The sequence below is a fragment of the Neomonachus schauinslandi genome, chromosome 14 (assembly GCF_002201575.2).
Source record: "Neomonachus schauinslandi chromosome 14, ASM220157v2, whole genome shotgun sequence".
Classification (NCBI taxonomy): domain Eukaryota; kingdom Metazoa; phylum Chordata; class Mammalia; order Carnivora; family Phocidae; genus Neomonachus; species Neomonachus schauinslandi.
In genome coordinates this window covers 77,216,589-77,243,044 of record NC_058416.1, presented here as the reverse complement: position 1 = coordinate 77,243,044, position 26,456 = coordinate 77,216,589, and the positions used below count along the sequence as shown (strand labels likewise).

Genomic DNA, 26,456 nt, shown 5'->3' with positions numbered 1-26,456 from the left:
ACTCCAGGCAGGGGAGCATATGAGCAAAGGCACTGAGATGAGGAACAGCATGGTCTTGCAATTTGGTATTGCTAGAGCGTCACTTGACAAGGAAGAGGCCAAGGAGATGGGCCAAATCCAGCTCATGCAGAGCCCCAGGGGGCTACTCTGGGAAGTCTGGAGATGATATGCAATATTGGGAAGGGCAGAGGGGGAAAGGAGGTCCGAGGCAGGGAGGCCAGTGAAGAGAGAGGGGCAGATATCCAGAGGAGATGTGATGGCAGCCTGATTTTAGAGCATGGCGACCGGGAGGGAAGACTCTCGTACTCAGCCCCACAAAGGGGTAGAGCCCTGAGACAAAACAGTGAGGAAGGACAGAAAGGAGTCATTGGAGGACTTAAAACAGCAGAGCAGTGCACTTTCACAAGATGTACATCCTCACGTTGACGAAGACGGCTCTGTGCACCATGGAGGACCAGAATAGCAAAGGAGCAGAGCTAAGAAGCAAAAACATGTTGGTCACACCGAGCTTTTCAAACATCAAGACCCCAGCTAAACAGGTCCTGCTTTTCAGCTCTTTGAGTAATGCCTGAGGCGGCAGAGGGTTTAGACACAGTGCATTGGACTGGGAATCCAGAGACCCCATTATCGTCTTGGCTCTGCCTCTGACTTGCATGTAATAACCTCTCCTCTCTGGGCCTGTTTCCTCATTTGCAAAACGAGGGTTTGGATCTTTCCTCAATGGCCTTCTCACCTCCAAAATGCTCAGCTAGCTTCTGACTCAGGGCAGAAGAACGATTCCCAAGGCCAAGCTGTAGACACCAGTAGTTGGGGGGGAAGGTGGTGCTCTGGACCCCAGACACCAAGTAGAATACAAGTTCTTTGAAGGCAAAGGCCAAATTGTTTGATTTTGGCATCCTTCCTCAGCCTCACATCACACCTTGCATACCTTCCATGTCCAATAAGGATGTCAAGAAGGAAGGAATTGAATGAATTGTATTCAAAAGTAGGCAGCATACATAAAAATGGGATTGGCAAGCAGTGAAGAGATTTAGATTAGGTAAATACTCACTGACAGCCAATTTGGGAGTCATGAGAAATGTTGCCTGAAAATGCCAGCCTCTAATTCTAGAGACAGAGAAGAAGAGAACTGACCTCCAACAGGAATCAAATAATCCACACAGTCCTTCTTCTTCTTTTTTTCTTAAACTCACTGAGTCAACTAGCCATTTTTAATATTGGTGATCAAAAATAATATTATATTCTTACCATGTGCCAAAGAATGGGAAGGGGTAGAGGAGACGTGGAAAGTGTGAGCTGGTGAATGCCTCCAAGCAGTTTCATTTCTAGAGGTGAGTTCTGCCTAAACTCTGAAACCGTTTTTGCATAGAGATGCAGCTTCTTCGCAGCTCAATTTCACTCCTCATCTCCTCGTCTGTGTCTGTGTGTGTGCGCGCGCGCGCACACGCGTCCTACACTGATGAGAGGGCTCACTTTTCCAACTGGGGCCCTTGACAATTAGCAATACCGTGATTAGGTGGGAAGGACCAATCCTCCCTCTTCACAAAGTCGTTCTGAGTCTCCAGTTTCCAACTGCAGTCAGTGTTTGCACGATCTCGTCTTTAAATGCCTTCATGTCTATTCTTCACTTCTCCGCTTTCATAACAAGTCAGATAAGACAACAGGATCTCAGAGAACAGGGGAGGAGGACAGGGGCAGGCCTCCACTCCGCACCATCTGCGTGAACCTTACTCGAAGTCCCTGAACCTCTCTGTCCTTCAGATTTCTTACGATGAAATGAGCCCCCTACCGCTCCAAATACTTGCCTCGCAGGGTGGGTTAAAGAAGTTCAAGAGCCTAGGGCCTCTGGAAAGGCTTTTTTTTCTGTTCCTGGCACATAGTTATTATCCATGTTCTAGCTGTGGTGATGATAGTTATGGTGGGGGCGGTAGTCGTGGGGGGGGATGGTTCTCCCGAGCTAATGGAACAGAGTGGTTAATTGTTCTGCCTAAATCACACAGCCAGTTGCTGGTAGAGTGAGAATTAGAACCTAGCCTTTTTTTTTTTTTAAGATTTTATTTATTTATTTATTTATTTATTTATTTATTTATTTATTTATTTGAGAGAGAGAGAGAAGGAGCAGGGGAGGGGCAGAGAGGGAGAGAGAGAATCTCAAGCAGACTCCCCACTGAGCGCAGAGCCTGATGCAGGGTTCCATCTCACAACCCACAAGATCATGACCTGACCCAAAACCAAGAGTCGGTCCCTCAACCGACTGAGCCACCCAGGAACCCCAGAACCTAGCTTTTTAACTGACATTGATGTACATCCCACTTTCACCTAAACCCATAGGTCTGATTTGAATCCATTGTTATCAGCAATCTCCCCCTGAAACATCCACACAGGCTGTGTGATGGGTTCCTTAGATGCTTCTTTCCATGTTTTTCCTCCTGCTCCTCCTTTTTCTCCTCTTCCCCTTCCTCTTCCTTCATTTTTTTTCTATTACTGAAGATCTGAGATAGAGATTAAATAAAGAACCCAGAAAAGAAAATCACTTAAAATAATTAGAAGGTTTCTGCATGTAATTTCTTATTCAGCAGAGCAGAGGTTAATTCCCTGGCCCTTTAGCTTAATTAATTTCATTACTTACATGATAACCAAGTGTTTTTCCCATCACCACTATGGGCAGCCGATTCACGGACCTTTTCATGAATTACTGCATAATGCAATTTACCAAATCCCCAAATAATTGCGGTCTAATTACACTGTTTTTGCCACCACCCTCCAAGCACAGAACCTCCTAAGCTTGCCACTTGAACCAAGTGCCATTTCCCAGAAGCCTTGCATGGCTTAGAGCCAAACCCCCAACCCCCATGCCCGGCCAGCTGTGTGCACAGCAAGAGGGTTGTAGCAGCAACCATTCATGGCTTTGATGATGATGATGGTGATGAAAACCATGATTGCTACCATTTACTGAATATCTCCAAGGTTCCAGGCCCCACGCTAACTGCCTTTCATGTACGGTTTCAACAATGTCCTAGGCTGGGTATTCACTTATCCCAGTTCTACAGCTGAGGAAAAGTTCCTCTGGAAGAAAGGAGATAATGACCCACCCAAAGTCACAGACACCAAGAGATAAGGAAACAATAACCAGCTAAAACCAGAACAGACCATTTCCAAAACCGGGGCATTTTCCTCATGCAACACTTTGGATCAAACCACCTGGGTTTAAATTCCAGCTCCAACACTTAAGAACCTCTGGTTGGACTACTTGACCTTTCCGAGCCTAAGTTTGCTCCTCAGCAAAATGGGTATAACCCCCTACTTCCTGGGGCTGTTGTGAGGATTCAAGGAGATGATGCATATTGCAGTCCCTCGCTCAGCACCTTGCTCGGGCCCTTACTGTGCACATTCTTCCTCCTCCCCCAACAGCAGTAGCTTCTTCAGCTTCAGCCACTGCCCTGCCTCCCAGCCCTCACTCTTACAGGCTCACACCCTCCTACATCGGTTTCCGCACTGCCCTGCCATCATCAAGGGAGACTCTCCGAGACCTACTTCTCTTGGCAGAGTTTCAGGCTTCTAAGTTTCCTTGCCTGTCTCCCACTATCCAAACTTAACCTCCCCCAACCTCTTTCCCTGGTCCGTGGCCATCGGTTTAGCCAAGGATGATGGCATTTTAAAGGTGAGAACCATGGGGCACCTGGGTGGCTCAGTCGGTGAAGCATCTGCCTTCGGCTCAGGTCATGATCTCGGGGTCCTGGGATCAAGCCTCACCTTGGGCTCCCTGCTTAGGGGGGAGTCTGCTTCCCCTCCACACTCATGCACACGCTCACTTGTGTGTGCTCTCTCTCTCAAATAAAATAAATCTTTAAAAAATAAATACAAATAAAGGTGAGAATCATGACAGTTTAGTCAGGGTAAAAAGAGACAAAGAGAGAGACTCAGCTGGGACTACATTCTACTGCATAGCGAACAGAGCTGGAAACTACCAGGACTTAACCAAGGTAAGGGCTTACCTCCCTCACATAAAAGAGGTTCACCTTCTGGAGGAAGTATGAATACGGTGGCTTCATGGTCATGTAGGACCCAGCTTCCATCTGTCTTTCTATCCACTATCCTTAGTACTAGCCTCCAACTGCAGAGTTTCCTCATGCTCACACAATAGCTGCTGGGGCTGCAACCATTACAGCTAAGTCTCAGGCAACAGGAAGGAAGAAGGGGGAAAAGGTCAAAGGGCATATGCCCCCAGCTGTATTACTTCCTTCAAAGCGTTTTCCCAGAAGCCCCTCCCAATGACTTTCACTCGTACCTCACTGGCCTGTCCCATCTGCAAGAGTAACTGGAAAATATGGTTTGCGTGTTGTTTTGTTTTAATTTTTTTTTTATCTAGGCATTTGGATGCCCAAGATAATGTGGTTTGTTACCAAGGAAGCTGGGGAAATGGATATTTGGCAGGTAACCGGCACTTTCTGCCATCAGAAGGAAGGAAAGGAGGCAGAGGAGGAAAATCAGCAAGTGTAGATCACCTACGCTCTCTCTGCCAGGCACTGTCTTTAAGGAGCCCACGGTCTAGTAGGAGAAGCAGACTAAAAAATAGGCCATCACCATGTAGGATGATGAGTGCAATGACAGGGAGCACATAAGGAAGGAGTTGCAGGGGGAGTGCCCAGAGGAGGTACTTAACTAGCCAGGAGTTAGGGGTGGGGAGGGGAGTGTGATTTTGAATGGTCCACAGTTGACAATTTTTCCCAAGCCTTGAAGGACAAATAGCAATCAGCCAAGTGAAGAAGCCGCAGAAGGTACTGCAGGAAGAAGGAAAATCATGTGCAATTTTAAGGGGTAGAGATTCGCAAAGAAACGGCTGGATAAGTGGTTTTAGATTGTTAGGCAGGAAAACTTTTCTTCCCTCCTAGGTTCTTTGGCTAATCTAATAATTAAATTGACAGGAGACAGATTAATAGGAGCCACAAAAAAAAAAAAAAAGGTGATTTTGTATATACAGGTGTTCATAGAAATATGAGACTCAGAAGTACCCAAAGCAGGCATCTTTTACACCTTCTGGACCAAAAACAACACGTTAGTGAAGAACTGACAAGAGCAAGGGGTTTGGGCCTGGGGGTCACAAATTAGTGGAGAAGCAAGAAGGGTTTTTCACACAGCCTTCTGGGCCCTGAATTCCCTCTCCCGTGATAAGTGATGTAGGAAAGATGTTAGGGTTTGAAGCCAACGGCCAAGAAAGAATTCTTGAGGTGTCTTTGGTGCAAAAAGGTGGTTTTATTAAAGCACAGGGACAGGACCCTTGGGCAGAAAGAGCTGCATCGGGATCAGAGACCCATTATATATTTTCAAGTTGGGACGGGATTAGGGATAGTTTAAGTCTGGAAGGAATTTGGAAGCAAGGTTTCCAGGACCTTGAGGGGGTTAGCTCTTGTTGTCTAGTAAAACCTGAGTCACAAGATCCTTCAGATGTATATCGGCAGGTCATATGCTTGAGGGTTGATCGCCAACATGTCTTGGGGGTGTAGAGATAAGGGAAGTTTCCAAAGGAATTTTTATATGTTAAAGTAGACTTACAGGATCCTGGGGGTTGGGCTAAGATTGCCTTTTGCCCTTAGCAAAGTATTAACATTGAAGCAGTTGAGTCCCTAGAGGAATGTCACTCTGCCTGTCTCAAGGACTTGTCAGTGGGCTCTAGGTAGTAATTTTTCTTCTGCCTTTGTTTCCCACATCAGTAAGGATGCCTCTCTTCCTCCTGGTACAGGGAGGGTTCCTTTCACAAGAGAGATTTAATTCCTGCTCTCAGGGGGACAAAGGAGGGTCAGAGTGTCCTCCTTGTACTGGCTGTATCTTAAATAACTTTAATTCAAAACAATCAATAGCCACAGAGGCATATTTGGGGATGGCATATTCTATTTCCCTTCAAGATAAAGCCCATATCTTAGAGGGCCTTACTGTCATGGAAGATTCTGGACTTTGTCCTGAAAACAGTGGAAAGCCGTGGAAGGGTTTGGCGTGCTCTGATGGAAATGATGAGGTGTGCATTTTAGAAAGCGCCCTGAGGCAGCCAGGTAGACACAGGTTGGGAAAAGGAAAAAGACCAGGAAGCTACTTAGAATAACAGAGGCAACGAATGATGGTTTCTGGCTCAGATGGCAGCAACTGGAAGGAAGGCAGTCAGATCATATTTAAAATGAGAGTTAGCATCACTTCCTGATCAGTGAGTGGACATGAAGCCGGTCAAGGGGACAGAAGTAATCTCCCCATTTGACAGGTGAAACACACCGCTTTTTGCCACCCTAGAGCAACTCCTGAACAGCACACTTACTTGTGGCCAAAGAAACGCTCTACGTTGTGCCTTCTTCCACCCCAGATGGTGTCTGCTAGGTGCATGTGCGGGGTGCCCACACTTCACAAATGGCACCTGACTTGGGCAAAGGAGCCAGAGAGAATAAAACTGAAGCAGGTAAACAGTGACGTCTCCATTGAGGAGCGAGTCCCAGCCATGTCTTTCTTCCGTCTGGTTTATGATTAAGAGGAACCCACGAACGAACGGGACCTCTTTGGGGGGCTGAGTCATTCAGGAAGGACCAAGATCCATCTGAAACTTTTGATCGGAGACGTGAAATCCTGACTGGGCATATCTCCCACTGCTGGGCAGTACAATTAGCAAATGACCCGGGGATGGTTAAGAGATGTTCAGATGTGATTTCATAAGAATGCGGTTGCAATAAGCACTCAGAATATGCTTGCCATCAATTTGTCCTATACACAATATGCTACTAGTGCAATCTTTTGTGTATGCAGTTGACCTTTATCTCTGGCAATCTTGTCCTATAAAGAAGAGTGAAATCCTCCATTGCAAATCATTAACACTCAGGAAATGGCTTTAATTTGCATGCTGACAAAGATATTAACTTGGGGGGGGGGGGGGAAATACTACAACACGTCCTTTTGTCTGAAAGGCAGTTCAAAATCTGTGTTGTGACTACAGTTGACTGAAGTTCAATTGCTGTAATAAATGTATTCCAAATTTCATCTCAATTGCATTTGCATTTTAATGAATGATTCTCACCTTCTTGTCAATTTGGCAGCCAGGCTAGATTTATTAAGTTATTGTATAAACAGGGCATTCTAATGCGGGAATTTAAATGCAAAATATTTGCTGGGTGCCTTTGAACTGGGGCTGCGTTTATTAATTTGCCTGTATGGGTTGCCTGCAAATTCAAGAATTAAAGGATGGCATTTCAGATCCCTTCTTTCCACCGGGTTGGCTCTGTCGCCCTCCGAAATCAATATGTCTGGGTGGGCTAACAAAGCGAGGCATGAGCCAGCCAGATGAAAAGGGCTCTCCAAGTCTCCAGCCTCCACAAACTGAAAAGAAACTGATTTATTTGCTATTATTTGAAAACAGTAAAATTTGTTAAGTGAAAATTTCCCGTGTAGGCAATTCCTGTCTTCAAGAGCAGGACATCCCCGAAATCAGATTACCAGGAGTGTTTGTTCATTTTAATGTCATTCTGCCTTCCTCCGTTGAACCACTCCTGGCTTTATAGCCTCATACTTCTTGCAGGCAGAGACGGAAAATGTGAGTGAAAATCAGCTGGATGCAGAGCCCTAATACCATTAAAAGTTAGGTTTTGTTTTGTTTGTTTTTTTAAAGTACATCTGGGCTGGGGCGCCTGGGTGGCTCAGTCGGTTAAGCGACTGCCTTCGGCTCAGGTCATGATCCTGGAGTCCCGGGATCGAGTCCCGCATCGGGCTCCCTGCTCGGCAGGGAGCCTGCTTCTCCCTCTGACCCTCCTCCCTCTCATGCTGTCTCTCATTCTCGCTCTCAAATAAATAAAATCTTTAAAAAAAAAAAAAAAAAGTACATCTGGGCTGTTGGTTTTTAACAAAGTGATTTGCGGTGGTTAATCCCATGCCCCCCCTAATAGAAAGGGTGAACATGAGTTCCCTTTGCTACTCCCCCAGCTCCGCAGAACTCCACAGCTTCTCAAAAGGCCCCTGTGAAGGGAGCTGGGGCTGCTTTTGATGCTGTTCAGTCCTAATTTCCTCTAGGGCCCTGGGGATGGAGGCGGATTCAGGTTAACGGGAGACTCATTGCCAGCAGAGTGCCCTCAAAGGATGACAATGTCCGCTACAGACTTGCTTTAAAGAACTTTCTGTGATGAAGTGACTGCTAGCGTGTGTTAAAGTTTTATTTCAAATCCTGTAGCGAGGGAAGCAGGCTTCTAATAGAGCCAGTTCAAGGATTTCTTTCTGGAGAATTGTTTTTGTTTTGTTGGTTTTTGTTTTTAATAGGGGAAAGGGGGCAGCTAGACAAATGCATCTCAGACTTCAATGTGTATATGAATCAACTGGGGGGTCCTGTTAAGATGCAGATTCTCATTCAGAAGGTCCGAGGGGGACCCAAGATTCTGCCTTTCTAACAAGCTCCTAGGTGATGCTCATGATGCCAGTACAAAGAGTACCAGACTTTGAGCAGCAAGGAGCTAGATAGCCCCGCTCAAGGGAGGAATGGTTAGTTAAAGGTTAAGAGGCTTGTTACAAGGGCGCCTGGGGGGCTCAGTTGGTTGAGTGACTGCCTTCGGCCCAGGTCATGATCCTGGAGTCCGGGGATCGAGTCCCGCATCGGGCTCCCTGCTCGGCAGGGAGTCTGCTTCTCCCTCTGACCCTCCTGCCTCTCATGCTCTCTGTCTCTCATTCTCTCTCTCTCAAATAAATAAATAAATAAATAAATCTTTAAAAAAAAAAAAAAGAGGCTTGTTACAAGTCTGGTGATCCAGCTGTGTGGGTAAATCTAAAACCCCGAAAGGGCTCTTAATCTCATCAGAAGATATCAGAAATTTGCACAAATATTTTATTAAGTATTCTAGATACTTCTCAGAATGAGTTGTTAATTACTTTATGATCTAAGTTCTGTTCTGGACCATCTTTTCTCGGGTCTGAGGCAATTTCTTTCTTAATATCATATTTTATCATATCTAAGAGGGACATTCCCCCACCCCACCCCCCACATTTTAACATCTCTGAACTGGGGATGTAATGTAAAATTATTTCTTAATTTTTTTTTTTTTAAAGATTTATTTATTTGAGAGAGAGAATGAGAGAGAGAGAGCACATGAGAGGGGGTAGGGTCGCAGGGAGAAGCAGACTCCCCGCCGAGCGGGAAGCCCGATGCGGGACTCGATCCCGGGACTCCAGGACCATGACCTGAGCCGAAGGCAGTCGCTCAACCAACTGAGCCACCCAGGCGCCCCAAATTATTTCTTAATTTAACTGGCATGGATTTTTCCTTCTTTGTGGGTCAAAAATAAAAGTGCATCTTATAATAGATAATGTATTTGTCAGCTATTTTCACCATAACGCTATGTAACAAGCTGCCCCAAACCCAGCGACTTTCAGTAAGTATTTCTCCCTTTGCTGGTGTGTCTGTAGGTTAACTGGGGTCTGGCCAATCTTGGCTGAGATTAGGTGGGTTCAGTTCTGTTCCTCATGCCTTTCTCATTCTTCTGGGTTCAGCAAAATAGTGGGTTTTGTTATTGTCATGGGCCCAACTGAGCAAGCTTATTTCAAGCCTCTGTTCAAGTCATATCTGCTAGCATCCATAGGCCAAGGAAGTCACGAGAAAGCCAAAAGTCAGGGTGCTGGGAATATATTCCACACTGGAATGCAGGGATGGGAGAATGTGAATAATGACTTTAATCTGCCATAGGTGGTATCTTGGATTGGGTAACACATGGTCTAAAGGGGGGAAAGGTAAGCCACCAGTTTCTATTCTATAGGCCTAGAGATGAACTCTGCATGCAACATATAGCCTGGAGATACACAAAGTCAAAGCTTTAAAGCTTCCTGTTGAATGTGCTTGACTTTGCAGCATGCAGGTGGAGAGAGGAAAATTCTGGACCCAGCCCTCCTGGCTTCCAATCCCTGCTTTGCCACTTTCCAGCTGTTATGGACCCTCACCATTTACCTACCCCTTGCCCTGTTTTCTCACCTGTAAATCACACCGAACCCTCGGGACTGTTATTGAGTTGGCAATAACAATTATAGCTCCCAATCATTGAGTCCTATGTACTAGGCACCGTACTAAGCTCTTTATGTCCATCATCTCATTTAATCCTCCCAAAGGCCCTTCGAGGCAAGAACTAAGATTTTTCCCATTCGAAGATGAAGAGGCTGTAGTTCAGAGAGGTTTTTTTTGTGTGTGTGTGTGTGTTTTAAAGATTTTATTTATTTATTTGAGAGAGAGAGAGCATGAGTGGGAGGAGGGGCAGAAGGAAAGGGAGAAGCAGGTTCCCCACTGGGCAGGGAACCCGATGTGGGACTCTATTCCAGGACCTCAGGATCATGACCTGAGCTGAAGGCAGACGCTTAACCAACTGAGCCACCCAGGTGCCCCTGTAGTTCAGAGAGGTTTAAAACCTGCCTAAAAGAGAGGCAAAGTAAAGGTCCCATGCAGAGGATGTCCCCTGCAAGCCTCACCATGTATTTACTGCTCCTGAATTCTGAAGGTGCTTGGGAGAAAAACCTGGGCTTCCTTACTTCTGTGCCTTTGGTCTGTCTCAGCTAAGCCCTGCTAAGAATACTCCTGTTGCCAAAGTGAGCAATCTCCGTTCACGGGATCACATGCAGACTCCAGTATAGAGAACATATGTCCCTTAAAAATAAAAACCCACCCCCATGCACTGGTTAAGAATAAGTGGCACTGGGTAGAGGAAACTTTCCATTTTATAATCGGCTTCTTCCTCCGCTTGCCTGATACAGTTAATTATTTTACTCCCCATCGTTCCTCTTGCGATGTTAGCCAGGGGAGTTTTACAGCATGGAAAGCGGTGAACAGGAGGCCCCGGGTGAGTGGATTTAAAGGCGAAAACTGCTCTTCCCTGCAAATAGCTCCCTTCACACAAATAGCCTGGTAATCAGCAATAATGATGGAGAAAATGTAGGGAACATACAAGGGAATTAGATGGGAATTTGCTAAAATATTAAGTATTTTTAAATGGGCCTCTACGGTACCGTGGGAGCACTTCTCAGCTCACTGAATGAACATCTTGTAGCCTGAAGTTCCCAGAATAGACTGGTGTGTCTGACATGAGGGCCCAGACCCTCCCCCCCCAACGCTGCTCATCTCTCACCCAGCTCTTTCCAGAAGATCTAGCAGCTGGGAGTCTGGCTGCCTTGGTTGAAAAGGGGTGGTAATTCCAACAGAACACTTACTGGCTAGATTCCTCAAGCTGGGTTCCCCTACCCCTTTCTGTGAGTTACAGAGGCATTCGTCACTATTGGCATTTAGGGTTTTGTTACAGAAGTGGCTTTACACGGTGTCCTCCCTGTGCAGATCCTTGAGCGAAATCTCTTCCCAATTTCAACACCAGGAATAAGTAGGCACCTCCTGAACAGTTCTTTAAAAATTTTATGGACATTAGGAATCACATGAGGGATTGTGCTTCCTTCCTTGCGTTAGCCACTAGGATGGCTCAGGACCAAACTGGCACACTCGATCACATGGTGCAGGTTTTGACACCTGTCTTACCTGATTTTGGCCTCTTGTTTTCCCTGCCTGTATCACTTTTTAAAAATTTTTCCAATACTTTTTGGAATAAGAACATAAATGAGTCAAATAAATCTCTCACCGACCTCTTAATTACAATAAAAAGATAGATCACTAAGATTGCAGAGGTAAAGGCCGTGAATTCTTTGAGGATGTGTTCACCTTTGTAATGCCAGTGCCCCGAAGAGAACTTAACACAGAGTCCGACACCTAACAGATGTCCGGCCTAAGGCATGGCACATAACAGTCAAGCCCTTTTTATTTGCTGTGACATGGACCTGTCACCTTTTATAAATTAATTTAATAAGGATGTGGTTAACCCTTACAGCCAAAGACAATATAAACAGTTAAGTGGTTCCATGAGCATAGGCCTAGATATCTGATCACACTGTAATAGTTTGCTAGGGCTGTCAGAACAAAGCACCACACACCAGGTGGCTCAGCAACAGAAATGTATTGTCTCATACTTCTGGAGGCTAGAAGTCCAAGATCAGTGTGTCAGGGGGTTGGTTCCTTTGGAGGCCTATGAGGGAGACTGTTCCATGCCTCCACCTAGCTTCTCATGATTTGCAGGCCATCTCTCGTGTTCCCCATTGGCCTGTGGAAGCATCACCCGCATCTCTGCCTTCATCTTTATATGGCATTCTCCCTGTGTGCACACCTTGGTCCAAATTTCCCCTTTTGATAAGGACACCAGTCATATTGGACGAGGGGCCCACCCTACTCCAGCCATGACCTCATCTTTACTAATTGCATCAGCAATGACCTTATTTCTAAATAAGGTCACATTCTGAGATACTGGGAGTTAAGGCTTCAACCTATGAATTGCGGCGGGACACAGTTCAATCCATAATACACACCTTTCAGGATCTAGTTGGTTACAGGTTCTTCAGGGGAAGACAGAGGCTTTGAAATCAGACATTGAAATCCGAGCCCAAAGCCCACCAAACTGGCCAGGTCTGTTCCATGTCTGTGGGACCCCTGACATTGCTGTGCACAATATCACACATGATGAGTCTTCTCCACACCTGCCCCCACTCTCTGTCCCTGAAGACTGTGGTCTGTCCTAGGACGGACACCTTTCGCTGATGATCTTTCACTCCCTAAGAGAATCTGGGCGACACCAAGGGAGGTTTCACAGCTAAAGGAAAGCTCTGACACCTGCCAGTCATTGCCAAGCCAGCCACCCAAGTTAGCCAAGGACCCAGTGGCCCATGGAATCTCTAAAGTCAATGGAAGGCATTTCCAGGGTAGGCAGACGAGACTTTCCAGCGGAAACATCCTGACATTCTATAAACAAGCACAACGGACAGCTGGACTCCACAGTTGAATCCACTACCTGGGTTCAGACCCAGTGGTAATGGCAGCATCTACATACAACATGGAGCTGTTGTGAGGACAAATAAGTTAATCCATGCATCTAGGAGTGAAGGGGTTGGGAGGGTAGGGCACAGACATAGTGGAGGGTAGGGCTAAGTTCTACCACAGATGTGAAATCTCATCATTGCCTAGTTCACTACAAAGGCCTCTTATCTGCATGATTTATTACATCTCAAGAGCACACTGGAAGCGCTTAAGTCTTACTGATATCCTGCAGCAGAGAGGCCTCTACAGTTCTGTTACTGGGGTCCTGCACAAGAGGATGTTAGATTGAGTTATTAGCAATGAGCTTCTTAATTAAAATGGTAAAATCTACTGCTTCCTGGAGTAGCACCCTGGTGCAAGGCTGTGGGGAAGCAGCAGGTGCCCAGAGCAGCAGTGTCCCCTGGTATTTCCCTACATTTTCCCATCTGGGACCCAGCACTTCTTTCCCTTTCTCCCTTTCTCCCTCCCTCCCCCCCCTTCCTTCCTTCCTCCCTACCCTCCTTCCTTTTCCCCTTCTTTCCTTTCTTCCTTTCTCCCTTCTTTCCTTCCTTCCTTTTTTAGAGCAGGACCTTTCTACTACAAGTCTTAAATAGAACACCAATATCTAAAGCAAATACAATGTATTAGTAGCACAAATGTATTGTGCAATATCAGATTTGACTCCATGAAAACTAAACTTTCTTAATCTAGAACTGTACTTGCCCAGGGCCTTTGCATATGCTGTTCCCTTTACTTGAAACACTCTTCCCCCAGAAACCTGCATGACACCTTCTCAGCAAGACCTTTTGTTGATCTATTTATTTTTTTAATTTAATTTCGTTTACATTCAGTTAATTAACATATAGTGTATTATTAGTTTCAGAGGTAGAGGTCAGTGATTCATCAGTTCTATATAACATCCAGTACTCATTACATCATGTGTCTTTCTTAATGCCCATTACCCAGTTACCCCATCCCCCCACCCCCCTCTCCTCCAGCAACACTCATTTTGTTTCCTATAGTTAAGAATCTCTTAGTTTCCCTCTCTGATTTCATCTTGTTTAATTTTTCCCTCTCTTCCCCTATGCTACTCTGTTTTGTTTCTTAAATTGCACACGAGTGAAATCATAAGGTAATTATCTCTCTCTGATTGACTTATTTTGCTTAGCATAATACCCTCTAGTTCCATCCACATTGTAGCAAATGGCAAAATTTCTTTTTTTTTTTGATGGCTGAGTAATATTCCAGTGTGTGTGTGTGTGTGTGTGTGTGTATCACATCTTCTTTATCCATTCAGCTGATCTTCTATCTAAAATTGCACACAACCCTCCACCCCTGGCAGTCACTCTCCCCATGTCCCCATTTTATGTTCCTCCACAGCACTTCATATATTGTCTACAGTTTACTCTTTGTTTTTGTCTGTCTCCACCTGAACTTCACAAGTGCAGGAATTCTGTGGCTGTTTTGTTTGCTGCTATATCTCAGCACCCAGAATAGTGCCTGGCACACAGTAAGCATTCAACAATTTTTTGTTGGATGGTTGATAATGATGCAGCTATTCAAGCAAAGAGACAAATATCAAGTTGGGCATGAATTAATGCAATAAAGAATCTGACTCCATTTTTGATGTGTGACTGTTGGCAGCCTTCAAGCTCCCCTCACTGCCTCTTCCCCTTTTGCCCACACCTGGGCAAGCTAACAAGAAAGTCCAGCTGCTGCTTCTTTTGGTGCTGGAGGGAAGCTCAAGCCACAGACAAGGGACTGCTCACCCCAACCCCACTCCCTGACCATGATAAAACCCTAAGCCAGTCACCCCTCACTGCTCTTGCAGGCTGATTTCAGACCTGCTTGGGAGCCTTCCCTGCTCCGCCCAGAAAGCCTCATTTTGTAAGTATTAAGTCACTTCACACATTTTTAGTGCATCTGTGGTGTCAGTTTCAACCTCTGAACCAAATTTTGAGTAAGAGGTCTCAGTGAAGTAACACAACAAAGGTTGCTGTCACATCAGCCCCAGCCCCCAGGGTGGCTCTGTAATCGCTTTGTTTGCGCTACAGCAAGAAAACCCTCATTTGTGAAATTAAGGGGTTGCCAATGGTAACAGTTTTCTTTTTTATCAGGTTATCTTGCAACTTCAGGACACTCTTTTGATTAGTGGATTCAGAAGCCTGAAAGCAAAATAGAAGCACACTGTTGTTTCAAACACGAATTCCACATCATATCAACTGCTCGCATTCCTAAGCCTAAAAATAAAAGCCAGGCAAAAGCACCTAGAACTGACAATTAAGGGCCAAAGTTATCTGTAATATGGTTTCACTGTTTTACCTTAGGTTACACATTCATTTATTTTTGCACAATTTTGTCCAAGAGGAAATTGAGAGATTATTTTGCTATGACAAGAATATGAACTGGGATAATGCCTGATCCTTGCCCGCAACGGGCTGGCTGGGTTGGACATATGACAGATGGTGTAGACAGGCGCCTGGGTGGCTCAGTTGGTTAAGCAACTGCCTTCGGCTCAGGTCATGATCCTGGAGTCCCAGGATCGAGTCCTGCATCGGGCTCCCTGCTCAGCGGGGAGTCTCCTTCTCCCTCTGACCCTCCTCCCTCTCATGCTCTCTGTCTCTCTCTCATTGTCTCTCTCGCAAATAAATAAAATCTTAAAAAAAAAAATTTTGATACTGGCACTGTCTTGATTTTAGAAGAATATGTTTCAAAAAAAAAGGGGGGGGTGTTGCAGACCCCAGCTCATGATCCAGTGGTTTTGTGGTCTAAAACATCAAGGGGGGCTTTTGTGTGGTCAGGCTGTCCGGAGTCACAACCAAGTTTGACTGTGTAGATGATGACAAACACAATACAACTGCCATCTGGCTGGCAGTGACTATAAGACACCCTCGTCTCAAACGTGTTAAGATGTGGAAAAAATGTGCATTGCAGAATTGGTCAACACAATAGAAATGGCAGGAAAAGCTTGGACAAGATGAATCGATCTGGTGTAAAACAGGATGTTTTGTGGTTTTGCATTGTTATTAGCTTGAAAAATTTTTCATGAAAAATCAAACATTTGCAGATTCCTGAAGCATTTGTACAAGTTCTATTTCCAGCAACTCCCAGATGGGGGCTCGCTTCAATCCAGACTCCAAAGCCCTAGACCACCTGTTCCCGGCCAGCTGCCAGCGTTAGCTCTGGCCACTCTCCCATATTCCTTCTGTGCTCCAGCTTTTTAAAGACACTTGGAGTTTCGTGAACGGGCCGTCTTCGGACTCACCTGTCCTAGTCAGTTCCAGCTGGTACAATGAGGTACCACAGACCGTGCAGCTTGCAAACAACAGCAATTTATTTCCCACAACTTCCCAGAGAGTCAAATAGGTGGACAGACAGAGAGATGTGTTTACTCCTTCCCCAACAGAGTGCTGCCAAACTCTAACCCCAAGGTGAGAAATGGCAAAGTGGGGGAGGTGTATAGACCATCAGGCACAGAATGTCTTGGCATCAAGATGTCTGACGAGGACAGTGGTGGAGTCAGCAAGAAAAGAATCACAAAGTCTCAACTTAGGTTACGTGACAGAGCAAGCACCTATACACCTTACTAACTCCACTTCTGCAGCCACTGTGAAGCGCGTGAAGCAAATGTAAGCATTTAGGGGAATCAGAGGAGGTAGCCTTGGCCAGGAGCCAGGGCCCTACGGTACTGATCTGCTACTGATTATCATGGACGAGCCCCCTTCCATGCATAAATGCGTCTCATCCTGTGGGGGTGTGGATCATTATGCTCATTTCATAGCACCCAATAGAGTGCCTGCACATAGTAGGTGCTCAATAAAGATTTGTTGAATAATGGAGTGAGGAAGGAACTGAGACCAGAGAGGTTAAAATTCAAGGTCAGGTCCATCTGACTCTGGAGTTCCAAAGGCAAGAAGGTTCCTGCCCTGCAGGTATGAGGGTGCCCTTCAGAGATGAGCAGTCCCAGGACAATATGGCATTGTCTTAATGGTCAGCTCAGCTTTGTTGCTCTCTCCCTCCCTCTCTCCCCACCCCCCCACCTCCAGCGTGTTGATTCAGTCGGTGAAGATAGGCCGCGGATACTTCAGCATGCTGCGAGAGGAGAGTGCCTTGAAAAAGAAGCTACAGCAACTTCAGAAACTCAAAGAGGAAGAAAGACATAAATTCCAGCCAGCCAAAAAGATGTCAGAAATCCATTATGGTGAAATTCTTTTGACGTAAGTAGATGTGGCATCTGCAGTGCCGACAGTCTGGGGAAGGGCCATGCAGAGTGTAGCCGCCCGGCTGGGCTGGGAGATGGTGGCTGTCTCTGACCGGAAGCCCCCTCTCAGGCTGGTGTCTGACCATTTCTTTTAGTCTGCTCCAACCTACCTTGTCAGCCTCACCTCTTGGCACTCAGTGGAGTGTCTTCTACAACAGATGTCTGTCCTCATGTCTGATGCCAAGAGCTATATCCAAGAACTCTTGCTGGTCCCCAAATGTGCCTCTTTCCCTCTCTTTACCAGGCTTGCCCCTACCCCTAGGCCTCTCCTCACGCTGTTCCTTGGGCCTTAAATACCCTTCCCCACATCCTCTTCCAACTAAAGTTCTACTTATTAAAAGCCCAGGGTGAATGCTGCCCTCTCCTGATACTTCCTGGACTTCAGATCAAGCCCCTTCAAAACCCATTCAGACTCAGGGTTCCTGTAATGTGTTTGTGTGCTGGTTTACTATAACCCACATTAGTATCTCTCTTCTAGACCTTCAGCTGCATCCCCGAATCCTAGCTCAGGGTCCACCCAAAGCAGGTGCACAAGAAATGTTTGTTGGTTTGTTGAATAAAGTAGCCCCCCTCTTTCTCTAAAGGTCTTTCCTCTGGTTGGAAGAAGACCATCAACAGATGGGTCCATTAGAAATGTCCATTCACGTAACAATAGCAATAGGGACTATGATAGTAACAAACACAACAATAATTATAATGAGTGTCTACTATGTGCTTTATGCACATCTTTTCATCTAAATTTCAAAACATTCCTTAGATTGGTACTGTTATTACCCACCCCCTTTTTAGAGATTAGGAATGAAGTTTAGAAATGCTCACATAATTCCCTTGTGACTAAGGTCATAAGTTAGAAAGCATTCCCTGAGTCCCAATCTGAGTGACACCAAAAGTCCTAGGCTGCACTATTCTGCATGGATAGACTCCTAGGATACTTTAGAGTTGAATGAGGCACAAATCCAGGATGGAAAGGAGGTGCTGAGGCAGGTGGAGAGGAAAGATGGTAGAAATGGCCTACCCCTATAGCCATTGTCCTCTTACAGCAGTGGTCTCAACCCTGGCTACACATTAGAATCGCCTGGGCAGTTTTTAAAATACCAATGCCCAGGGGAAGATGGCAGAGTAGGAGGACCCAAAGCTCACCTCATCCCACAGATACAACTAAATAACACAAAATATTAATGCCCAGGGTACTTCCCAGGTCAACTACATCAGATTGTCTGGGGGTGTTCCCTGGACAGAGTATGTTTTAAAGTTCCCACAATGATTCCAATGTGGAGCCAAGGTTGAGAATCACTCTGCTAGGGCTTCAAGGAGCCAAACTGCCAGGTTGCCAGCTACAGAGGAAAGGAACCAACAGCAGATACCCCCTTTCCTCTGCAATATGTCCCAAATTCTGTTCTTCACAGTGTTAATATAGAGAAGTATCGATATGTGCTTCTTTCGTTTTTTTTTAAAGATTTATTTATTTATTTTAGGGAGAGAGAGAGCATGAGCAGGAGGGGCAAAGGGAGAGGGAGACAGAATCTCAAGCAGACCCTGTGCTGAGCATGGAGCCTGATGTGGGCCTCGATCCCAGGACCTTAGATCATGACCTGAGCTGAAACCAAGAGTTGGACGCTTAACCGGCTGTGCCACCCAGGCACACCTCAATATGTGCTTCTTAAAAACAAGGGTCCTATCAGTGAAATCCTATAATGTGTGACCTTTCTGCATCTGGCTTCTTTCTTTTTTTTTTTTTTTTAAAGATTTTATTTATTTATTTGAGACAGAGAGCACATGAGAGGGGGAGGGTCAGAGGGAGAAGCAGGCTCCCCGCCGAGCAGGGAGCCCGATGCGGGACTCGATCCCGGGACTCCAGGATCATGACCTGAGCCGAAGGCAGTCGCTTAACCAACTGAGCCACCCAGGCGCCCTGGCTTCTTTCACTTACCAGAATGTTTTTGAGGTTTATTCCAGACAGAAAGCAGATTGGTGGTTGCCAGGGGTCAAGGGAGTGGGGGAGTGGGGAGTGAGTGCTTAATGGGTAGGGGGCCTCCCTTGGGCGTGATGAAAATATTTTGGGACCACACTGAGTTGATGGTTGCACAACCATCAATTCAAATGCCATTGAATCGCACACTTTAAAACAGTTAATTTTATGTTATGTGAATTTCCACCTTAATTTGAAAAAGGGGGGGTGTTCTGATCTGTGAGGTCCTGGGGTGAGGGTCAGGGGGCTGGACGCTAATGGTTGGGGATCTCCTTAAAGCTCAAGGTTCCAGGTGATGTTTGCAAACGCCAAGTGCAAGACCATGAGGGGCTGGTACATTTCTAGTTACTCCTCCCAGAAAGTGTGGCCCTTGGGAATCCCAGCTTGTTATAAGAAGGGTCTTCTCTTTGACACCTCATTTGTGCAGACCCTTGGCTATGGTTTCTGTCCCTCTTGCCCTGTGTGCTGTTTTAGAAGGAAAGTTAACTTTTTCTAAATGGGCAAATGTCCTTAAGACCAGGGCAGCCCCCATGCTAGCTTACCTCTGTGGTCTGGAGGTTCAGAAATGTGGTTTCATGTTGTCTGGAGATTCCCACTTTGTATCAGCTCTTTGCTTTTTTATTTTTATTTTTTCTATTTTGTCCAGTGTTTGTGATTACTTTTACCCTAAGGGTCCATCTAAATAAGCTGGGCTGTCATTTGTGCATTCATTTATTAACTCATTTATCCATTCTAAGATGAGAGAAAATATCTGTGATTTACCATCCCCACTCCATGCTTTTTCAGGGGTCGGTATCCCAAGGAGAAGCCTGTTTTGGAGAGCTGGGGTATTCAAGGGAATATGTAGATACAGAGAAAGAGCAGAAGTGCTTTACGTAAGAGGCAGAATGGAGACCTCCAGAAGACTGGCCAAGAGTGTGAGCAGAGGGACCCTTTGGGGGAGAGGAGAGAGAAAGAGAGCAGCCAGCACTGGGAGAGAACAGAGACATCTAATGGGGATTTTTATGAGGTTCTACCTCATAGCGTGAGGCGTAAATCCATTTCTCTGTTTCCCCACAAGATCTTCAGTGAGATATCAATGGCCCCTTAGTGTAATACAGTCTTGGACCTTCATCTTAGCCAGTTGCAAAGTAAGTTTGGGGGTGAGGAAGCTATGTTGCTCCAGGCCCCTTCTCACTGCACAACCAACCATTATTTATTGAAGACCTACTATATGCAGACCCTCTGGGGTAACTGAGATATGAAAAGGATTACGGGACAGTCCCCACCACATACAGTATAAGCACAATAAAGCAACCCGAGGGTGCCCACTGAAGTGGCCATAAATGTGCCTATAAAGGAAACACACTCCTGCCGTGTGTTTCTCCTTTACTCTGACGCCATGACCACACTCACACTTCTGACACCAGATGTGTGAGGTTTTCTCCCACACCAAGCAATTCTCTGAGACACCGGTGGGGCATCCTATCATCCAACTCAATTCTGACTCTATCGACCTGGAGGTAGCATCAGATCCCACAGGTTAAGGGCTCAGTCCCATGAGACTGCCCCCCACATCAGATGCCAACCACAACACCCAGGTTGTCACCTGTACTTCTGATTGACTGGCTATAAATCAGGGTTCCCCTGACCCACTCCTTGGGTTTAATCATTTTCTAGAGTGGTGCACAGAACCCAGGGAAACACTAACTTACATTTGCCAGTTAATTATATAATAAAGGACACAGATGAACAGCCAGATGAAGAGGTAAATAGGGTGAGGTCAAGAGCTTCTGTCCCCGTGGAGTTGGGGAGTGCCACCCTCCTGCTACGTGGATATATTTACCAAGCCCAGAAGCTCTCTGAATCCCATACTTTGGGGATTTTTATGGCGGCTTCTCCGCATAGGCATGATCTAACATTAACTCAATCGCCAGCCCCTCTCCCCTTTCCTACAGGATGGCAAGTGGGGCTTTAAGCTCCAGGCTTCTAAAGATGGTGTGGTCTTTCTGGTGGCCAGCCCCCATCCTGAAGCTATCCAGGAGCCCACCCAAGAGTTGCCTCCTTAGAGCAAAAGACGTTCCTACCACGCAGGAAATTCCAAAGGATTTAGGAGTTCTGTGTCAAGAACCAGTCTAAGACCAAATATTAGAACAAAAGATGTTCCTAGTGCTATTACCACTTAGGAGACTACAAGGGTTTCAGGAGCTCTTTGCCAGAAGCCAGGGGCAGAGAACAGTAGATACCTTTTCTATTATTTCACTAATACCCATCCCCTCAACGTTAGGGGGCAAAAAGAGAGTCTGGATAGAATTCCCAGAAGTGTGACGTTTGAGCAGGATTTTTAATGCTGAACAGAAAAGGGCGTGGTATCAGTATCAGCCCAGTAGAAATTCCTGTGGCCAGCATTTCTGGTTAGGAAGGCCAGAGCTAAAAGAGGAGGGCGTTGATGGTGTCATCTTTTGGAAACATGATTTTCAGAGTGAAAAGAAAGCAGGCAAGTCATGACCTGACCCACCTGCATCTAGCCACTCAATGGGCGACCAATGAAGTCTGCTCATGGGATAAAGGCACATGATAGAGAGAAGGCCACTCGATGAGTAAGGCGGTTCTTACTCATTCCATGAGGGTTCCAAGAGCTTAGTGCAAAGTCTGCCTTCCCTGAGCCTGGTGGTGCTTAGAGCCCGGGACTCCTAGTGACACTAGCCAACTGACAGGCTTTCCATGATACAAAGAGAAGGAATGAACTTGGGGCTCTTTCTTGCAGGAGCTGTGCTCAGATTACTGGGCAAAGGGACAGGGGCTGGGGAAGGGGGAGAGAAGTCTGTTAAAGATTCTCCTACAACTTTTTCAATAGTTCTGTTGCCACGTCTCCCTTGTTTGGATGGTGTTTTAATCTGTGGTCATAGAACACGATTCTCTCTTCTCCCGTCCATGTTTCAATGTGCGAGACACGGATTATTTAAAGTTTAATAAGCTTAAATATGCATGAGATCGTTCTTCTCATAGACATTGGTCTCCTTGTGTCTTACCTGGTGGATTCTAGGAGCTGCACAAGTCTGGCTATTAAAATAAAAGTGGAGGCCATGACTGCTGTGTAGCCATCAAATGCAGGTGGGGAAGCAGGAGTTATAAAATAGCAATGGGAGATTCTCCATACCAGCACAGAGTAGTGGTTAAGAGCACAGGACTTAGGTTCGAGTCCTGACTTCCCCCAAACAACTGTTTAACTTTGGGCCAGTCACCCTATCTCTCTGAGCCTCCTTCACCCGTGAGTGGCACCGAACTCCCAGGTTTGTTATGAGGATCCAATGAAACAATGCTTAGTGCAGAGCCTGGCATACTAAACAAGAAGCCCTCAGTAACTACTAGCTATTTTTATGCAATAAGGTGAATTTGATCTCTCTGGGCCTCAATTACCTAAAATCCTCAGATTTATGGCTAAAAATCTTCATTTCCAGGCAGGCTCGAAAGCATATTTCATCTAAGAGCCACGTGCTATAAATATCATTCCAATCACAGAAGTATCAAAAAGACAAGTGTTAATTTAAAACACTTTTTTAACAAGGTATTTCATCTTGCGCATTATAAAAAGCAAGAGGGATTATTCCCCGCCCCGCCCCCCACTGGCTCCAAGACCATAGGATAAATTCTTTCAGACAAAAGTTTTAAGTCTGACAAAGTAGGCAAAGGGAAAAAGAAAATCAAGCATGTCCCGAAAGATTTCTGCCTGCAAGCAGTCTTTCCCACTGTGCTCAATGACCTCATTTTTCAGTTGCAGATTTAGCTGAAAAGGTGAAAAAAACAAGGGGTAGAATTTTTCTTGTTATCTGGTTGAGGGAGGACAGAAAACGAGAGATTAAGGACTGGAACAGTTGGGTTAATTTCTATGTAATCTAAACCACACTGGGGGACACAGTTGGGCCAGTACAACCAGGCAAGCCCATGTATTTGCTTGTGACTCCCCGAGCTCTAGGGTTGAATAAAGAGCTCGTGGAAATGGAAATCAGGGGGCCTAGATTCTGGTCCTATTTTTTAGTTAACTCTATAACCGCAGGATTGTCCTCGAATTCTCAGGAGAAAGGTAAATTCCTTTTTTTTTTTTTTAAAGATTTTATTTATTTATTTGAGAGAGAGAGAACGAGAGACAGAGAGCAGGAGAGGGAGGAGGGTCAGAGGGAGGAGAAGCAGACTCCCCGCCGAGCAGGGAGCCCGATGCGGGACTCGATCCCAGGACTCCAGGATCATGACCTGAGCCGAAGGCAGACGCTTAACCACCCGAGCCACCCAGGCGCCCGAGAAAGGTAAATTCCTAATGTGTGTCCCCACTCCGCCTCCTCTGCCCCCCTCGGCCTCATTCCCCAACACAAAACCAGAGTGATCTTCTCAACACATAAATTGCTTTCAGCTTAAAACCCTGGATGGCTGCCATTCCTCACAGGATAAAGACCAAAGTCTGAGCAGGGGCCACAAGACTCTGGCTGGGCTAGTCCTCTTTCTCCCTCTGCCCCAGCCGCACACACTCCCCTACTTCTGCACTCATGATATGCCCCCCCCCTCCGCCGCCCCGCCGCCGAGGGCTTTTCCCCATCCCATTCACCTACTTAATTCCCATTCAAACCTACAGATTTTAGCTCAGTGTTTGTTCCAGTTACTGCTGCTATGAACAACTACTCCAAAACTTAAGAACTCAAGACAGCAAACATTTATTTCGCTCACAAATCTGCAGCTTGAGCTGGGCAAGTGGGGAAGACTGTCTCCAGCACTACTAGCTGGGGCAGCTCGAAGGGTCCATTTCCAACATGGTGCATCCACATGGGTGGCCACTTGGAGCTGGCTGTCAGCTTGTGAGCTCAGCCAGAGCTGAGACCCAGCAGCCATGGTTCTTCTCCCTATGGGCTTTTTCACAGGCTGCCAGCTTCCTCACAGCATGGCCATGGCTGGGTGCTAACAGTGAGCATCCCGAGACATGAGAAGGAGAAGCTGCCAGTTCGTGGAGCCTACACCCAGAAACAGGCATCACATCAATTTCTTTTGATTAACACATTCTAATAGCTTAGCAACTCACAAAACCAAGATTCCAGGGGAAAGGCACATATGGCCATCTCTTCCTTGGAACAGAGTCAAAGAACTTGGGGCATGTGGTTCTAAATTGCCACAACTTCCTCCAAGAAGTACTCCCTGGCCCCATTTCAGCCAAACTCCCTATTTTGTGCTATTGAAGAACCATACACTCTTCCACTCAGCCTCATCACAACTGCATGTTTGGTTATGCCCGTTTCTGCCCCTAGACCCTAAGCTTCAGAGGGGAGAGGCTGGGTCTGTCTCATTCATTGCTATGTCCACGGCCTCTAGCCATCCAGAGATGTTCAATAAATCCAGGCAGAAATGAATGAACCAGGGAACCTGTCAATGATTCAATCAATGAAGGTACTTAGACTGAGGCTCAGAAACTAAAAGGCCCTAAGGGAATTCACATGTAGCAAGAAGTAATAAGGCTGATGAGGAGTGAAAAGCCAGGGGTGCATGAGTCTCAGGCAACCCCGAGAAGCCCACACCACGTGTAAAGTGGGCAACGACCTTGATCTTGGGCCCCACCTGACTCTAGCCAGCCAGAACACAGGCCCAGAGTGGCAACAGTTTTCAAGTTTTCAGAGCCAAAACCTCTCCATTTTTATGTGAAATCTCCCAGTTTTAAAACCCAATTGATCCAATTACATACACAGTAGGCTTCTTAAAATGTGTCTGCAGGCTAGATTTGGTCATGGGCAAAACAATATATATCCTATGACTTAGGCCTGCTAGAAAGAAAAAAAAGAAACTATTTTCTATAACTGAAATGACTTGCTCCATGATGGTGGAGAAACAGGAACCACAAACTCCAGGCAGTTCCTTGGCTTTGGCTCATACCTTCATTGCTACTTTTCACTGTCCCCATGACCAGGACCCCATGGCCAGGCCGAAGCCACCTTCCTCTCTCAGGCTGGAATTATTGCAATACCCCTAACAGGTCTCCTTGCCTCTGTCCTTGCCCTCTACCCCCACCACAGACCATTTTCAAAACAGTGGCCAGAAGGATCCTTTCTGAATTCAAGTCAGACGCATCTTCTCTCAGCTCAAAATCCTTTACTCTCATTTAGAGAAAAGGCCCAAGTCCCCGTGGTGGTCTGCAAGGCCCCTGTTCTCTCCCTTCCCTCCTCCCCCTCACCTCCCTGCTGTCTCTGAAACACAGCTCCACCTCAGGACATTTGTACCTGCTGTTCCCTCTATCCAGAATGTGCTGCCCCAAGATATCTGTGTGCCTCACTCCCTTATACTCTGCAGATTTTTTATCAAATGTCACCTTTTCAGTGATACCGCCCCTCATCACCCTATTTAAAATTGCAACTCCCAGCCCTTCCAGCCCTTCCGAACTCTGTTTTTTATTCCCCAGAGCATGTCTCACTATTTAGTACAGCAGGGTTAGCAAACTCCAGCCCATGGGCCATATCCAGCCCCTAGGCTGGTTTTATAAATAAAGTTTTATTGGAACACCGACATTTACATATTGTTTCCATATGTCCATGGTTGCTTTCATTCTACTAAGTAGTTGCAACATAGACTGCATGTCCGACACAGTCATAAATGTTTGTCTGGCCCTTTCAGAAAACATACCCCAGCCCTAATCTTTGTTAATACACCACAGCATTTCCCCGTTTATCTTGTTAATTCTCTTTGTTCCTCCACTAGAATATGCGCTCCAGGAGAGCAGAGGTTTTTATATGATCTGTCCATTGGCTGCATCTAGAAGCCTCCTCATCCCTTGAGCCAGAATTATTGCCTGGCACATAGTAGGTGCCCAATCATATCTTCCAAATAAACCCTGGCAAGAGAAGAAGGTATTTGAAACTGCTGCTCCTTGGGGTGCCTGGGTGGCTCAGTCGGTTAAGCACCTGCCTTCGGCTCAGGTCATGATCCCAGGGTCCTGGGATTGAGACCCGCAGCATCAGGCTCCCTGCTCAGCGAGGAGTCTGCTTCTCCCTCTCCCTCTGCTCCTCCCCTGGCTCGTGTGCTTGCATGCGCGCGCTCTCTCTCTCAAATAAATAAATTAAATTTAAAAAAAAAAAACCTGCTGCTCCTTGCTCATGCTGTTTCTCTTTCTGCTTCTCCTCCAGCACATACGATGACGAGAAGGTTAAGAAGATGGGCGCTGGAGTCATTCGCCCGTTCACCCCCGTGCACAGCTGCATCATCTTGCCCTCGCTACCTGAGGCTCATGTGTAAGTAGTCCCTTCTCTGGCTCGTCTGCCTTGCTAGCTTATCAACTGAAGCCAAGGTGAAATGACTCAAGGAGCTAACAATGCATTGGGAACTACTGAGCTGTTCCTTTG

General features: G+C 46.1%; 1 protein-coding gene across 1 annotated transcript in view; it reads left to right on the top strand.

Annotated features, from left to right (window-relative positions):
• Positions 1 to 26,456, top strand: part of CCDC60 (coiled-coil domain containing 60) — a 149,568-nt gene that overhangs the window by 79,453 nt on the left and 43,659 nt on the right. Inside the window, exons 3-4 of the mRNA XM_044921039.1 lie at positions 16,924 to 17,094; positions 26,241 to 26,345. Of these exons, the coding sequence (XP_044776974.1) occupies positions 16,924 to 17,094; positions 26,241 to 26,345 (276 nt within the window). The remainder of the gene's footprint in view (positions 1 to 16,923; positions 17,095 to 26,240; positions 26,346 to 26,456) is intronic.